At 40.2% G+C, this 17,949-nt stretch overlaps 1 protein-coding gene across 7 annotated transcripts in view; it reads right to left on the bottom strand.

Moving 5' to 3' along the window:
- The window catches only part of ttll5 (tubulin tyrosine ligase-like family, member 5), a 231,636-nt gene that overhangs the window by 135,222 nt on the left and 78,465 nt on the right, over positions 1-17,949 (bottom strand). For all 7 annotated transcript variants that reach the window (XM_060934635.1, XM_060934633.1, XM_060934636.1 and 4 more), the window contains 3 exons: positions 14,167-14,228; positions 5,601-5,686; positions 4,887-4,928 (listed from right to left, as the gene is read on the bottom strand). In XM_060934635.1, coding sequence (XP_060790618.1) covers positions 4,887-4,928; positions 5,601-5,686; positions 14,167-14,228 — 190 coding nt within the window. The remainder of the gene's footprint in view (positions 1-4,886; positions 4,929-5,600; positions 5,687-14,166; positions 14,229-17,949) is intronic.

Here is a 17,949-nt window from a genome sequence, read left to right as displayed (position 1 = left end):
GTAAAGATGAGAAGAGGATCACCAATCCCCCTAATTCTGCGCCGACAAATAGTGGAGCAATATCAGAAAGGAGTTCGACAGTGTAAAATTGCAAAGAGTTTGAACATATCATCTACAGTGCATAATATCATCAAAAGATTCAGAGAATCTGGAAGAATCTCTGTGCGTAAGGGTCAAGGCCGGAAAACCATACTGGGTGCCCGTGATCTTCGGGCCCTTAGACGGCACTGCATCACATACAGGCATGCTTCTGTATTGGAAATCACAAAATGGGCTCAGGAATATTTCCAGAGAACATTATCTGTGAACACAATTCACTGTGCCATCCGCTGTTGCCAGCTAAAACTCTATAGTTCAAAGAAAAAGCCGTATCTAAACATGATCCAGAAGCGCAGACGTCTTCTCTGGGCCAAGGCTCATTTAAAATGGACTGTGGCAAAGTGGAAAACTGTTCGGTGGTCAGACGAATCAAAATTTGAAGTTCTTTATGGAAATCAGGGACGCCGTGTCATTCGGACTAAAGAGGAGAAGGACGACCCAAGTTGTTATCAGCGCTCAGTTCAGAAGCCTGCATCTCTGATGGTATGGGATTGCATTAGTGCGTGTGGCATGGGCAGCTTACACATCTGGAAAGACACCATCAATGCTGAAAGGTATATCCAGGTTCTAGAGCAACATATGCTCCCATCCAGACGACGTCTCTTTCAGGGAAGACCTTGCATTTTCCAACATGACAATGCCAAACCACATACTGCATCAATTACAGCATCATGGCTGCGTAGAAGAAGGGTCCGGGTACTGAACTGGCCAGCCTGCAGTCCAGATCTTTCACCCATAGAAAACATTTGGCGCATTATAAAACGGGAGATATGACAAAAAAGACCCAAGACAGTTGAGCAACTAGAATCCTACATTAGACAAGAATGGGTTAACATTCCTATCCCTAAACTTGAGCAACTTGTCTCCTCAGTCCCCAGACGTTTACAGACTGTTGTAAAGAGAAAAGGGGATGTCTCACAGTGGTAAACATGGCCTTGTCCCAACTTTTTTGAGATGTGTTGTCATGAAATTTAAAATCACCTAATTTTCGTCTTTAAATGATACATTTTCTCAGTTTAAACATTTGATATGTCATCTATGTTCTATTCTGAATAAAATATGGAATTTTGAAACTTCCACATCATTGCATTCCGTTTTTATTTACAATTTGTACTTTGTCCCAACTTTTTTGGAATCGGGGTTGTACGTAGATGTGCTTATTACGTGTCAATTTGTGCATGCGGGACACTTTTGGGTCGTTTTCCGTTCATATTGGAGATCGCATACAAGTCTCATATAATTGGTAATGTGAACGGCCTAACAAAAAAATCGGATTTCACAACAAATCGGATATGGGTCGTTTCAGGTTGCAGTCTGAACGTAGTGAAAGTCACCGTGGCTGGTTCTGTAAGATGCTCAGTAAAACCTACAGCTCATTTCCTTATAAAACTGCACTAACTGTACCTGAGACTACTTTTTTTTTTTAAAGCAAAGGGTCGGCACACCAAATATGGACTTTGTTTCATTTATTATGGCTTACTGCTTACAGTATTTTTTTTTTATATTGAAACATTTCATTTCATTATTTTTGCTCTACAGCATTTCTTTACATGTGCCTACGACTTTTGTGCAGCACTGCACATACATATATCAATAAATTAGCAGTAACAGTAGATGAAATCATGTGCTAAAAACTGCCACAGGGTACGGTAGATGTACGGTACTAAACTGACAGGTTTTCCATGTTTTATATTACTGTACATTACATCTATATTATACGTTAACTTTAGGTAATAGAGCTTGACATATGAATTAGAGTTTACTTCAACAAAACTGTTGCTGTTTTCATGTCAGAGCCACAGAAGTAATGTTTTATGAAAGCCAGGGTAGGTTTTAGTGGTAACTGTTTACCTATACAAAAAAAAAAAACCTCCTCTATGCAATCTGCAATTCCTTTCTCGTTTGGTTAAATAGATGTTACATTTCATCACCTCTGGCGTTCTTGCCTGGCATTTCTCTTTAGCCTCCCCCGCTAATGGCAAGTGTTGCCATGGGAAGTTGACTGTTTTGCCTGGGCTTTTGACGGAGTGCAAAAAGTCAGCAGGAATCAGTGTCTGACCTGTATGCCTGTATTTGTCATCTTAAATAACAAGGGGATTACATTATATTTGTCAGAGTAGTTTTGGGCGATCATGACAGGCCAAAGACTGAAATCCTTGGAAATAACCTAACCTAACCTAGTAGTAGTGCCTCTAATTAGAGAATCAAGAAGTAAAGTAGAAAACAGACCCAAAGGCTACCATTTCATGTCTGTTATGAGGAGGACTGCTGCATGGTTAAAACACGAAACGAATGAACGAATGCTGGCTGTCTAAAAATTACGAGGTGTTTTTATGGTTGGTTGTATTTTGCTTTTTTGTTTTTACTTAAAATCCATCCATCCATTATCGGTAACCACTTATCGTGGTTACACCTGTTGGCAAGCTGGAGCCTATCCTAGCTGACTATGGGCGAGAGGCGGGGTACACCCTGGACAAGTCGCCAGGTCATTGCACATAGACACAGACAACCATTCACACTCTCATTCACACCTACGGTCAATTTCGACCCAGCAATTAACCTAACCTGCATGTCTTTGGACTGTGGGGGGGAACTGGAGCACCCGGAAGAGAACATGCAAACTCCACACAGAAAGGCTCCTGTTGGCTGCTGGGCTTGAAACCAGAACCTTGTTGCTGTGAAGCGACAGTGCTAACCACTACACCAGCCTCTCTCAACCGGGGTGCAGTCAAAAAATTATATATTCTAACATTGAAATAAATAAAATGAATTAAAAATTCCAAAAAACGATAGTTACACTAATGCAGATCATCGCCGCCTCATGCATCATCAAAATTTGTCTCAAGGCCCCCTTTCCCATGTCACAACGTCACTGCCGGGGTCAGCGTATGGTCAGCGTGACTGCGTATATTTTATATGCGGGCGCCTTGAGAATTTGCATACTTCTGAAGGGTGCCGTGACTGACAAAAGGTTGAGAAACGCTGCACTACACCACCGTGCCGCCCGTTTTTACTTAAAATCTCCACCAAAGTAAAGCATTTTAAGCCCAGTTATCATATGGATGAGTACATGAAAAACATTTGCTTATAAATGTTACTTTAAATTGACGAGAATTACAGCTGCAACCCAAAGTACTTTCATACACTACCATTCAAAAGTTTGGGGTCACTTTGAAATGTCCTTATTTTTGAAAGAAAAGCACTGTTCTTTTCAATGAAGATCACTTTAAACTAATCAGAAATCCACTCTATACATTGCTAATGTGGTAAATGACTATTCTAGCTGCAAATGTCTGGTTTTTGGTGCAATATCTCCATAGGTGTATAGAGGCCCATTTCCAGCAACTCTCACTCCAGTGTTCTAATGGTACAATGTGTTTGCTCATTGCCTCAGAAGGCTAATGGATGATTAGAAAACCCTTGTACAATCATGCTAGCACAGCTGAAAACAGTTGAGCTCTTTAGAGAAGCTATAAAACTGACCTTCCTTTGAGCAGATTGACTTTCTGGAGCATCACATTTGTGGGGTCGATTAAATGCTCAAAATGGCCAGAAAAATGTCTCGACTATATTTTCTATTCATTTTACAACTTATGGTGGGAAATAAAAGTGTGACTTTTCATGGAAAACGCAAAATTGTCTGGGTGACCCCAAACTTTTGAACGGTAGTGTATGTATAAATAATCTAGTCAGGAATGCGATAAAAGTGTTGTTTCACACATCATTTTCATAAACGATCAGCATCGTTTTCATACATGATTCCTACAGTTAGTTCAAGTGAAAGAAGTGTTTTATTTCACACAGCAAACTTAATTTTCTAATCTAATTACACCCCGAGCAAGTAAAAGCAAGGTACTACGCCTTGGAGCTAGTCTGGTTAACACCAGACCATATCACAAGTGAAATATGGTCTGGAATCCGCCTATTGAATTTCTCGTAGGGGAGGTGTGGTTTATGATTGTCAACGGCCGTTTATTGGACGTTGCGAATGTCTATCATTTGGCGTATACGTAGCCCATGGCCAATCATGGCAGTTGTACCCGGTGACGTAGTTAGAGCGACGAAGAGGTGAGGAAGAGAAGGAAAGAGAAAGAGAAGGCAAAACAAAAATAGGAAAACAATGGCACCGAACGATTACTGCCGTTTGTGCAAGACAAAGCTTGATCGAAAGTTTGGTTCGTATCGCTCGCCGCCATGTTAAATGTGATCCGTAAACAGTCCCAAATAAACTACAAGCTTCCGTTTGTCGAGTAGTACGCGTCACCGTCTTTCCACCCCTCCCCACTCTCTGATTGGCTCCCTAACTCAGGCGAGCCTTTAGACCATAGTTTCCATGCTGTCTTTTCAGATCGGAACGATTGTGCAAAGCAGCATGGGATTTCCCAGGCTACCTTGGAGCATGCAGAGGAGAAAATTTATTCCCAAATATATATCTACACTGGTGCCATATTTGTTTAAAAGGGTCTGCCTCAAGCCTTGTCCTTCATTATAATACAAAAGGTCTTTACTGAAGAAAAATGTTAAAAACAAAAACTAGGATATTTGTGGCACTGAATAAATGTTCCAATATACTGCAATACGCTGCTGTAACTACTGACCATCAAAATAAGTGATGACATCAATGGAAATGTGGTGGAAAATGCATTTCAAATTGGTCCTTACAGCTGATTCATGCAATTTTAGTGCTCGATTACTCATGACAGCCCAAGAAGATGAAGCATTAACAGGAGAAAAAAAAAAAAAAGAATAAGATTCCATTATTTTATATTAAAAGAAAGCAGACCTACCACTCTGGACTTGGCAGAGGCAGTCTGTGCGAAGAAATGATGCTAAGGGGCAGTAAAAATGGAGGAAAAAGCAGCATTACACAATAATGTACAACTGTGGTCATCAAGGGCTTAAACGTCAGCTGTTACTCTCATTTGCCTAACACAATAGTTATAGACTACATATTCCAAGATATGAATCAGAAGGTTAAAAAGAATAGTAGAAACCCAAATTATACACCATTATCAGGTGATGCAACACCGAACTACAGTATACGGTTTACACCACAAACACACGCGCGTCCACAAATATTCTTCCCAATTCTGTAACAGAACCCTATCTGCACCGCTTGCTTGGTTATAAAGTGGAGCACAAAATCGTCTTGAATTGAATGTTGCCAAAGCGTTCAACTCGCATGATTAGAAATAATTCATTACATTCTTTTACAGTGAATTCACTGAGCATAATGACCATAACTCTGCACGTTTAAAATGCGCCGAGTAAAAGTAGTATGCGAAAGAATAACAGAGTTTTGATAAATAATAACCGTTAAATACCATTTGGCATGGTACAAATTTGTTAGAAAGGCTCACTTCAGACAGACTCAACGAGTTTCCCAGATTTAACAGCAACATAAAGCGTTTCACGGTTCTTGCAGCAATAATTACAAGCAGTCATTTGTGAAAATTTATGAGGAAATCTTAACATGATGCAAAGCTGTTGTTTTGTTTTACCCGAGATTTGTGATTCTTCACAGCTGGGTCAAATGCAGCCTTATCTGACCGCATGTGTTTTAGTAGAGGGTCCTGGCATACAAACCCTAGGGGCAGAAAAAAAAAAAAAAAGATCTTTTAAAATAATTTATTAAAAAAAAAAACCCTTAAATCCTGGCATACTTGATAAAATATTGCTCGGGAAGTTGAATGTAATAAGAAAGGCAGGAAAAGGGGAAAATATTGCCAAATGAATTACACCAAAAACAAAAAACACTATGATACAAAGCTGAATAATGCTATTTTATGGACATAAAATGTAAATGTTTGCATTCTGCATTAAACTTTGAAGTTAGAAGTCAGCAATTGTTCGAAATGCAGCAAAAAAGTTAACCCGACAAAAGAGTCGAGTCAAGTTTATTTGTTTTGCGCTTTTAACAATAAACATTGTCGCAAAGCAGCTTTACAGAATTTGAACGACTTAAAATATGAGCTAATTTTATCCCTAATCTATCCCCAATGAGCAAGCCTGTGGCGACGGTGGCAAGGAAAAACTCCCTCAGATGACATGAGGAAGAAACCTCGAGAGGAACCAGACTCAAAAGGGAACCCATCCTCATTTGGGCAACAACAGGCAGCATGACTATAACATTAACAGTCCTAACGTAAAGTCAGCTTCGTTGATGCTATAAACCCCCCACCGACGGAAACCTGAGCGCAAAACCGTTCACGACAACCACAGTCCTAAAGTCAGCAAGTCAACTGCAGTCCTAAAGTCAGCAAGTCAACTGCAGTCCCCAGCCACAAAAGCACCACTGCAAGAGTCCAGAGCGTCCTCCAGGCGCGACCCCCAACTGTCCACATGGGGCCACCTTCCACAGGAGCGATGCGATTAGACTCAGACACAGGGCACCAGAATGGATCAGGCAGGTCTGAGGAGCAGAAGAGGTCCTGTATCTCAATTCTCAGAGGAGCAGAAAATACCCGTCCTGTATCACAATTCTCACGTAGTTTTGACTGTTGTAGTGTTGAAATTGTTTTTTTAAAAATGAAAGAAAGGCTCCCGAGTGACGCAAAAGAAAAGCATTCTCTCTATTCTTAGTAGATCAGGAGTTTGAATCTCAGTAACGCCAAAGCCATCCGTAGCTGGGATCGAGCAAAACTGGCCATGCTCTCTTGGTGGGAACGATGGAATTACTCTCTCTCCTGTAAATCACAGTGACACGAACCAGTTGTTGGAGTCCGTTCAGCTTGTGTATGTGGAAGAGGGCGGATAGCAGCGTTGTAGTCGAGTCACTAAACCTCGAGTCTGAGTCCAGTCTCAAGTCCCGAGTGCTCAAGTCCGAGTCAAGTCGTTAAAAAAATTCCGAGTCGAGTCCGAGAACAAGACTCCAACCGCACCATTTGACGGTGTCTGTTTTAGCACCATTAACATGAGTTTGGTCCTGAACATGATGTATGAACAGGTGAATGTGCTTCTCTTTATCAGGGAGTGTGAAGTATTCTGTCAGAGATGGTTGGGAGACGGATGTAAATGCAGAAGGTGTGTTTATTAATCCAAGTGAAGACGGTAAACAATCCAGAACAGCAGGCAAAATCATAAAACAGTGAAAACAGGCAATAGGTTGAGCGAGGCACAAACAGGCTATCATAGACTCGGCAGAATCAAAGACGAGAAACAGGAAATCAGGAAACCAAACAAGGAAATAAGGCTCGGTAATGTGTCAGCAACGCAACTCAATACTTCGCAAAGTAAGTCTGTTTTCACAGTTTTTAATATAGGCGCGCTGATTGTGCTTTAATCCTGTGCAGATGCGAGTCGTTTACAGCGCGCGCGAGAGTCCGCTTGGCGCATGCGCTGTCCGGAGCACGTCCAAGAGTCTATCTGATGCACACGTCAAGGCGCACAGGTGTAACACTCTTGCGTGAAATTAGTACAAAAATTAATGCAGATATAAATATCTTATGCCAAATTATTATGGTATGTTACAAAAAATAAAGAAAAAAATCAGAGTCCGAATGCAGTTAATGCACGAGTCCGAGTCATCAGTGCTCAAGTCCAAGTCAAGTCACGAAACCTTAAAATTAGGGCACGAGTCGGACTCAAGTCCAAGTCCTGGACTGGAGTACTACAAGCCTGGAGGATAGCACTGTAACATGAGCAGCAGTTCAAAAAAGCCAGAGTAAGGGCTCCTGAGTGGCGCAACTAAAAAAACGTGCCCCCCTATCGTCCAGAGATTACGACATAGAATCCTGACGATGCCACCGCCATCCATGGCCAGTAGTCCAAGAGAGCAAAACAGGCCATGCGGTCAATAAATAAAGTGTAAATATTTACATTTCTGCACTGAAGTTGTTAGAAATCAGGAAAGGTTTGCACTAAATTTACATTTTATCTTAAGGAGGGAGGTGGGGCATACGCTCTCTTCCCTTTCAATTACAGCGACGCTAGCCAATCATAGGCATCTTTGAGCTCATGAATGCAGAACAGAGCAAATAATGCTTTCCTCCGAGTGTATTAAGCTGCAGCATGAGCAGCAGTTTGAAACGATGCGGTCGTTTAGCTTTCTGTGTCTCAGAAGAAGCGCATGATCACCTTCAACCTCCCGGATTGGTTGCCGGTGGTCCGTCTGGTGTTAAGGGAGAGCTAACCAGTGGGTGGGATTTGGCATATGACCAGACTGAGGGGAAAATGAGGAGAAATCCAAAGAAAACGAAAAGGAAATAAAAGGATGAGATCTTTTTAACACACATCCACTGACTTCCTCCACTATCTAACCCTCTGGCACTCGAATGCTACCAAAAGCCAGTGAGTGCATCTGTCCAAAACGATTAGCTAATGCATCAGTCCAACAAAGACTACAAATTTATAATCATCCCATCTCCCCTAATGGGTCGCAAGGGCAATAAACCGGAACCATGAAACACCCATTACAATGCATCACTCCTGTGGCATCAAGAAGCCTGGCCACAAAGACAAGTCTAGACCTTTTATTATATTACATAATCAAAATCTGTTCGGAGCTATAAATGCACCCATTATGTTTACCACAGAGGCAAACTAGAATGACCTGAATAAGAAAATAAGACAATTGCAGTGAAGGAATTTCTGCAGTAAAATAAGCCACTCTCGGGGCAAAACCATGGCTTAACAAATGTAAAGTGATGCTTACTGCTTCTGAGAAAGATTTTAAAAATGTACTGTTTACGAACTGGTGAAAATTGCTTTTATAAATGCAAATTAACTCTACCTCAAGCATTAAATACCGATAGATGACTGTATGAAGTATTCTGAATTAATGAGATAAAATTAATGGCATATAATAAAGAGGCAGTTTCATATCAGGCAATCCACAGACATTTAATGATACTGTTATGTCGGTACTTCCACGGCATGGGTCTGCTCATACCAGTGAATAATCCCTGAAAGTTTTGGAAAGAAAACTACGATGGCAGTGACAACATTAAATGAATAAGGGAATATTTATAAGACTACAGAAATGCTTGTGTGTATCATAACTGAAACCACCAACAGGCAACGGAGTGTTCAGTTAAAAGATTATTGCCGTTTTGCAATATTGGACTATGTGACTAACAAAGCTCCATACACAAGATTGTGTGTGTGGGGGGGTTGTCAGCTGTTTTTTTTTTTTTAAACAGCTGGCTGGCACTCCTTTACTATTTTGTAGGTACGAGAAACACAGAACCTTTTATTTATCAAGTCATGCGCAGTCAAATTTGATCATAAAATGAGCATACATAAATTCTACCAAATTTCATCTTTGGCATAGCTGCGTCTCAGGGTATCTTTTTAATGAGCTGAAAAATGATTTACAATAGTTTTTTTTTTAATTCAATCTCAACATGCATAATATACCGTATTTAGAATAAGTTCGAACATTAAAATCACAATGGTGCACAAAGGAATATCATATTAAAAATATAGGTCAAAGGGTTTTGTCTGAACATGTAACTTGTAAATGTGAATCAAATGTAAACGTGGATCTTTTTTTTTTTTTTAGTTTAAAAGACCTTCAAAATATACATCATATTTACATACAAGCAGCAGAGAGATGCCCTCATTACAGGTGTGTGGTTTTTTTTGTTTTTTTTTTAAATATCAACATTAAAATGCACCAAACACAATCCCTGTGTCCGAAATCACTCACTCGTTCACTACTCCCTACTCACTATATAGAGGACTATATAGTGAGCTCATTGGTAAAATGTAACAAGAGTGCTCCGAGAGCACAATATCCGCCGCTGGTAACTCGGCCATAGCTCTGGTAAAATGCGACTGAATTGAACAAAATTGTAATATGTGTATTACTGACATATAACAAAGAATCCTGTCAAGTTTTGTGAAATTCCTCAAAAAATTGTGAGAGAAGTTGATTTCAGAAGTTGAGCACCCTTCCTGGGACGGACATCCCCACGACATAATCCCCCTTTGGGCCTTTCGCCCAGCGGGGGATAAAAACTTTTGCCAATTTACATGAAATTCCTCCAAAAATTATGAGAGAAGTTGATTTCAGAAAGCAATCACACCTTGATGAAACTGCCAAAGTACAAGTTTGTGAATAATCAAGGGCATAACGCTGGTAAAAAATTGCCCAAATTAAACAAAATTTCAATATGCGTATAACCGTCATATAACAAAGCCTTTTGCCAAGTTTGGTGAAATTCCTCCACAAATTGTGAGAGGAGTTGATTTCAGAAGAACGTACACCCTCATGAAATTGCCAAAGTACAAGTTATTTAATCAAGGGTCAAAACTCTGGGAAAATTTTCAAATGAAATTAAATCGCAATATGCGTATTACCGTCATATAACAAGGCCTTTTGCCAAGCTTTGAGAAATTTGTCCAAAAATTGTGAGAGGAGTTGATGTCAGAAGGAAAACGCACCTTCATGAAATTGTGAAAGTACAAAGTTGTTAATCAAGGGCTGTAACTCTGGGAAAATGCGACCGAATTGAACAAAATAACAACGTGTACTACCGACATACAACAAGACCTTTTGCCAAGTTTGGTGAAATTCCTCCAAAAACTGTGAGAGGAGTTGGTTTCAGAAGGAAAACACACTGTCATGAAAATGTCAAAGTATAATTTTGTTAAATCAAGGGCTGTAACTCTGGTAAAATGTGACCGAAATTACAATACGCGTATTACCGACATATAACAAAGAATCCTGCCAAGTTTGGTGAAATTCCTCCAAAAACTGTGAGAGGAGCTGATTTCAGAAGGTGAGCACTCTTCCCGGGACGGACACCGCCACGACATAATCCCCCTTCGGGCCTTTTGGCCAGCGGGGGATAAAAATTAGTGAACCTCTTTTGATGAAATTTGGTGTACAGCTTCAGTATTATCCTAGGTTCAGTACTTCTTGTCAAGTTTCATGAAATTCCTCCAAAAATTGTGAGAGGAGTTGATTTCAGAAGGTGAGCACCCTGCCCGGGACGGACGGACAGAAATCGCCACGACATAATCCCCCTTCGGGCCTTTCCCCCACAAAACACTTGTGGACACTACTCCGCTGCACCGCTATTTACGTCATTACTGTCACACAATTAAAACGTGCCAGATCAGTCGGCTGGTGGGTTTTCAAAATAATAAAATACATGCATGTATTTTTGTGATAAATCCATATTATACTGAGCGTATTTCCTATATTAATAAACACAAAGTACTTTGTGTCTGCTGCATCTTTCAGTTCTTTTAAATCAAGGCTGAATACTTTCTTTCTTCTTTTCCGCGGCCTTTTATTAAATCAAATTTGAGGCTTTTGATTAATTCCTCGCTCTGCACTGTAACTTTTATTCTTGTATTTTATCTCTTATTCTATTTTAGCTTTTTTCCCCCATTCTCTTACTATTTTTAATCAGACTTGAATGTCTGTTTATATTGTGTTTCTTCCTCCGTCCATTCACCCCAACACACTTTTTTTTTCCCCCGGCGCGACCGCAATGCATGATGCTTGGTTAGTGACCATCGGTTGTACACTACCGTACTTTTCAGGGTGCATTGTGGGATACTATGAGTGCACTCTGTAGGGTGTAATAATTCTCACTATACATTCGGACAGCACTACAAAACGGCGACCTCACTACACAGTCCACTATATAGTGAGTAGTGAGTGATTTCAGACACAGAGAATGGTATTTTTGGTAATCTGCAATACGTTACTATTAATTAGTACTGATCTTACTATTAACTTGTTTATTTATTCAGGATGGAAACCAGGCTGAGCTATATTTAGAAGGGATTCTTTAATTAAAATCTGACCTAGCTATAAATAGAGATTCGATAAATAGTTTGCCTGAATACCTGCAATTGAGGTTGGAAAATGATTTATTGTTCTACCTAAATTTGAACAGCTTTAAAAAAAAAAAAAACACACACCACAGAGCACGTATACATACAGTATAGAGGGATTTCACTGACGTCACCCGAAACAGGAAGTAAACAGACCCTGCGCCATATTGGAAGACCAACAAACTCGTGATTAGGGGGAAATAACGGCAGCGGTATGTGAACCCACGAGAATAAAGTGGAGTGGCAAACGACTTAAACAAACAAATCTGAGCTGTTTTATTTATGATTTATTGGCCCAACAGTAGACTTGAAAGAAACCTGTGTGAGACTTGGCAAAAAACTGTGGATATAATGGATAAGTCTGTGCATGATCTGCGGACACTTTGAGGTAAGCAAACGCAAGAAATTCAGATTTAAAACATGCTAAATTGGCCCCAAGTTGATAACTGTATGAGGAGCAAGCCTCCCAGACTTCTACAATTTAATAATAATAATAATAATAATAATTTAGGATGGTTTGGGGCTTGCTCTCCCTCCTATTATATAAATAAAGCATAGTTGTTGTGTAGGCATATATCATAAATACATATGTATAATTTGGATAAATTAACATAAATTATGGATACCTTAATAGTAACAAAAAGTATTAATTTTTCAACTGAAAATATATATTATTAAAATATATCAACAAGATTACCTTGGCCATAACTATGTGTAGGTTATTCTTAACAACAGCTGTAATATCATAAACCAAGCCACTAACAACATAATTGTAAGCCTGTAGCCCTTTGGAGGCTTTCAAGGCATCAGCAGTGTAGGCACTGGGTGTAAACAACAAATAGTTTACAATGTCTGGGTAGCAAACAGATGGCAGAATTGGGCCGAATCCCATTTCACCCCTTGGACCAACCCCTTGGCCCTTCCCCTCCATTTTGCGCGTTCACGTGAAGGGGTAGGGGTATCCCAATCCCAGTTAACGCGGAGGGGTAGGGGAAGGGCTTCTGTACCCCTCCAAACGGAGATTTTCCTGGAGCTGACTCCGAACGAAGGGGTTTGAGTGATTTCCCACAATGCCATGCGGATTTCAGCGAGATTTCATGCGGATTTCAGAAAGATGGCGGTTCCCGCGGCGAAAGATTGTCATAAATGTATTTTCTCCATTATTTACGTGTTTTAAGTTGTTATCCAGAGGAAACACGCCGCTTGATTCGCTTTCGAGCTGAGAATGAGCAGCGATTTCTGAAATCCAAGCTGCTGCTAAAAAGCTTTGGGAGTGAGTATTGTTTTCGGTTGCTTGACTGCGTACGTTTTGTTCTGTTATTCTCGCTTTTATTGTTTACATGAGTGTTCTGACACCTCATTCTGTCGGATGTGGTGCACGAAGCGCCAAAGATATCCCATTCAGTGGTGTTAGTTAACAAATCACACCCTGCCAGCAGAGATTTCTGTTCTGGCTCTGACTGTAGCGGCTGGTCGCAGTCAATGACGCATTTGGTCGCGTTTTGCTAACGTAAACGCTGACGGAGGTACGCGATGACGTATGCGATCGTTGAAGGGCTATCCCAATACGTAAGGGTTGAATTTCAAGCCCTATCCCTTGTAGCTCAGTTTCAAGGGGAAGGTGGAGGGGAAGGGGGAGGGGGAGGGGTAGAAATTAGAATTGGGATTGGGCCTTGGTGTCCGGTCCTCCTTATGTTTCCATTCTCCCTTGCCCCGAGTCTTATCATATGGGTCAAACCCATCAATCACAGCCAGTTTCTCCACATACCGTGCCCTTTCTGCAGCTGGTAATGTACTCACACAACCAGAATTATCATCCATCGTGTCACTTTACTCTCGCTTGTACTTTGTTTTATATTGTGAGTGCATGTACTTGGTCTTCCAATATGGCGCCTAACAAAATCTCGCGGCGTGGTGACGTCATGCGGTAGCCCTCTATATTCACCTAGAAGATAATATTGATTAGGCTTGGGCAGTATCAAGGTATTACGAAATACTGGGGTCTTTAGAAATCCTGACGGTATGATTTTCAATACCGTCAAAACATCAACTGCTTTCAAATTAGTGCTCATTTTAATATCATAAGATTCCACACACTCAAATCTGTACTTGGTTCTCCGCAACTTGAATAAATAAGGGCCATCGAGGTTACCGAAACTATGTCTTAGCTATGAATTTAACAGCATTCTCCAACCACTGTGATGCGTAAACACAATGGATAGATAGTAAAGTGATACAGAGGAGTGAGCATGAGGTGAAGAAAAAGAAACTCACCCACGAGAGAAAACATATCCGAGATCATACTGGCCTTTATTTTCAGGTCAAGAGGAGTATCACTAGAAGGATCAAACACACACAGTAATGGAAGTGAATACAATCAGTTAAATAAACTCTTATTATACATCTATATAAAAAGGTTTATATGAGCACTGTGAAGTGAGAGGATCAGAAATGGTGATATTTATATCAAAATAGTGGTTAAAAATAAGCTGCTTTTGTTATCTACATACTTAATACACATGTACCCTAATTCAGTGATCTATCTACCTGCTGTGTTCTACAAGTACAGTGGGCCAGTCTCATGTTTTCATTAAAGGGCCACAAAATTCATACACCAAGTACTGTAACTTAAATATCTTCTCAATGTGTGTTACATTTCCTTTTGCAGTTTTGCATCATACTGTTAAAAGAGAACTGAAGTTGCTTTAGGTCTTAATTAACATGTTATTCAATTACGTTTTCGGTTTTAGTAACCTTATATCGTGACTCGTATTGGCAACTAATTGCAATTAAATATTATACTTATCGGCTTATTCGGTTTTTAGCCGTGTTGAATTTAGTTCGTTTGGTCCACAGCAGGAGTCGCTTATCCGCGCGATCTTCACGAGACTTGTGCGAGACTTCAAAACGTCATATGTCAGCCAGGTGTCAGTGCCGCCGTTTTGAAAACTGTTTTCCAAACGAAATATTGCACAAAAACGAGTTTAAATGACGATTACGGCCTACTTTTTTTTTCAAACCTTCCTGATTGCTATCAAAACAAACAAAACTTCTGGCTCAATTACATCAGCATTCGAAAGACGGCGTGCGCGTCTTTTGACAACGTTGGCAGATGTTGGTCACTTTGATTTCCGCTGTACGTTTTACTTCCGTCCTACGATGTCTCGCACAGGTCTCAACGAATCTCGTTTACTGCCGTTGCTTTGACATACGGACTGATAGATTACAGAGCATATTTCAAACACTCATAACTTGCTATAGCAGCGACAAAATAGCGATCAAAAATGCATTCCTATATTTAATAAAATTAGATAAATAGAATTTTGATAATAAAAAATTTGCCTTCAGTTCTCCTTTAATCAAGCCAAACCGACAATATTGTTCTGTTGTCATTTGGATCATTTAATGTATAACAGTGTTCATTCCTAGCTACAGCTAGCTACAACTTCAGTCAAAATTAAAATACTCGCTGTGATCAAATACTCTTCCAAATATGCTTGAAAGAAAAAAAAAAAAAGCAAGCACTGGCGCTACAGGGTTCTAACTCGGCCTTTTCAGCATATGGGGCTAATACGCAATGTTTCCTTACCGCTACGCCCACAATATTGCCGACACGGCTGTAAAAGTTGCCGCTACACTAATAAAAAGACTCATCAATCTTGAAAATGTGGTCTTTTGTTTAATTTTTTCTTGTCATCCCCATGCGGCAGTGACGGCGTGCTGCCATGCGAATTTTCTACATTCAGACACACTCCACTCCCTGTCCGTGTAAGCGCCCAGTGTGGATATCGTCACTGATCAAGCTAGCAGCGTTCAAGATAATTGTTTTTGTGCAGCAAAAAATGCTACACAATAGTAATTTTGTGTAGCAATTCCAGAATTTTGTGTAGCATTTTTTGTATCGATATATATTAAGTAATAAATTTGCAAGTGACAGAAAATAAAAGACATGAGGTCTTTTATTATATAAAATTATATGAAAAGTTTACAACAATGTTTTATTGCAGTGAGCCTTTGTATCATTGTGCTAATATGCAAACATAAATGGTACAACTACTACAGCAAGCTTTTAGACCCATTTTTGGTCATTACACACATTACTCATGTCCAGCTAGGAATGTCATCTATTTGAGCTCTCATTTTAAAGCTAATTTTGTGATCAGGAGTTCTGAGTAATGTTAAAAAAGGTTTTGGTGTACTTCTAAATTTCATGAATAATGCTATTTATGCTTAAAAGTTATAATGCCCCAGTGAAGTTAAAGGCGAAATCCGACACCATAATGGCTTATTTGATACAAAATATATGTTATTTATCAGCTGGGAGGTCCTTATCATGAAATACCGTGACTGAGGTCTTGAAAGTACTGACCTCAGCCCTTGTATTCAAGGCCGAGGTCACAGTATTTCACCATACGGGACAACCTTAAGCTGGTAAATAATATATTTATTTTTTTCTTTACCAAATTTTAACAGAAAACGAGAGCGCCCGAAAGGGAAAACCAAGCCGAGCCGCCATTTTGAATCCTCATTCACGGCTGTAATGCAAATGGCTTCCTCCTCAGTATACAAGTGCACTTCCATGGCAGGAAAAAAAAAAAACGACATTTTGCCGCCTATGTAGTCCCCTATATATACAAAATTGAGTCATTCAGGATTCAGCCATGTTTTTGCTCGGTGTTAGCAAGTTACTGGTTTTTAGCTTTCTCCTGAAATGTTTTCTTTCTTAGGGTAGTAAAACTCGCTTTCGCTGTGAACACTGTCGTTATCGCTATCTATCTATGCTGTAAAATTAATGATATTCTCCTGAGAAATGCTGGCAAAAATTTATAAGATTTTTGATAATCTTATAAATAAATCTTATTTTTAAAAAAAAGATAAATGTTGACAAAAAATGCTACTATGTTTGTTGTTGTTGTGAACGAGCGAGTCGCCAGAGGTCCGTAACCGGGGTCCGTAACTGGGGTCCGTACTGTAGGATACGGACCCGCTCGCCAGCCAATCAGAGCGCAGGATTTAATGGAAACTGGACCGCGAAAAAAATAATTAGTTTTAATTTGTGCAAATAAACTTTTTGGACATTCCGTTTCAAATACTGGATTCCGTGTTTTCCGTCCGTTTACAGTGATCGTGGAAAACCGTCATCTCTATATTATTACTACTGTTATTATTATTATTATTATTATTATTATTATTAATTTAGGCAGCACGGTGGTGTAGTGGTTAGCACTGTCGCCTCACAGCAAGAAGGTCCAGGTTCGAGCCCCGTGGCCGGCGAGGGCCTTTCTGTGCGGAGTTTGCATGTTCTCCCCAGGTCCGCGTGGGTTTCCTCCGGGTGCTCCGGTTTCCCCCACAGTCCAAAGACATGCAGGTTAGGTTAACTGGTGACTCTAAATTGACCGTAGGTGTGAATGTGAGTGTGAATGGTTGTCTGTGTCTATGTGTCAGCCCTGTGATGACCTGGCGACTTGTCCAGGGTGTACCCTGTCTTTCGCCTGTAGTCAGCTGGGATAGGCTCCAGCTTGCCTGCGACCCTGTAGGACAGGATAAAGCGGCTAGAGATAATGAGATGAGATGAGATTATTAATTTATTTATCCATCCATCCATCCATCCCCCGCTGGACAATCAGCGACTGACTAACCCAGTTACCCTGGGAATGTTAGGAAATAAGGAAAGTTTAAAATTTTCTTTGAGAAGTTGGCCAACTTTTTGCATCGCATTTCTGTGCGATACACTGGGGAAACTGATTAGCAATTCTTCAAAATTGGGTCATATTCTGTGATGCGATACCGGCTATCTTGAACGCCGCATGCTAGTCCAGTTTACTTCCTTCCTTATGCTGTGCTCGTGGTAAAGTGCCATCCGTGTTCAGAGCACGTGCACGTAATGTGTGTCGGTCCCCGGCAATTTTTTTGGGGACGCAACATGGTGCATTGAAACTGTCGGAATAACAGTCAGTAGTCGAAGGTGTGATACGAGTTTGATCTGGATAGTCATGTACTGTAATTGAATGGCTGAAGCTGAAAATAAAGCTGACACTTGGTGAACATCTGGTTGTT

This window comes from Neoarius graeffei, chromosome 11 (genome assembly GCF_027579695.1).
Source record: "Neoarius graeffei isolate fNeoGra1 chromosome 11, fNeoGra1.pri, whole genome shotgun sequence".
Classification (NCBI taxonomy): domain Eukaryota; kingdom Metazoa; phylum Chordata; class Actinopteri; order Siluriformes; family Ariidae; genus Neoarius; species Neoarius graeffei.
Note: the sequence above shows the minus strand (reverse complement) of the source record. Positions and strands in the feature narration are given on the sequence as shown.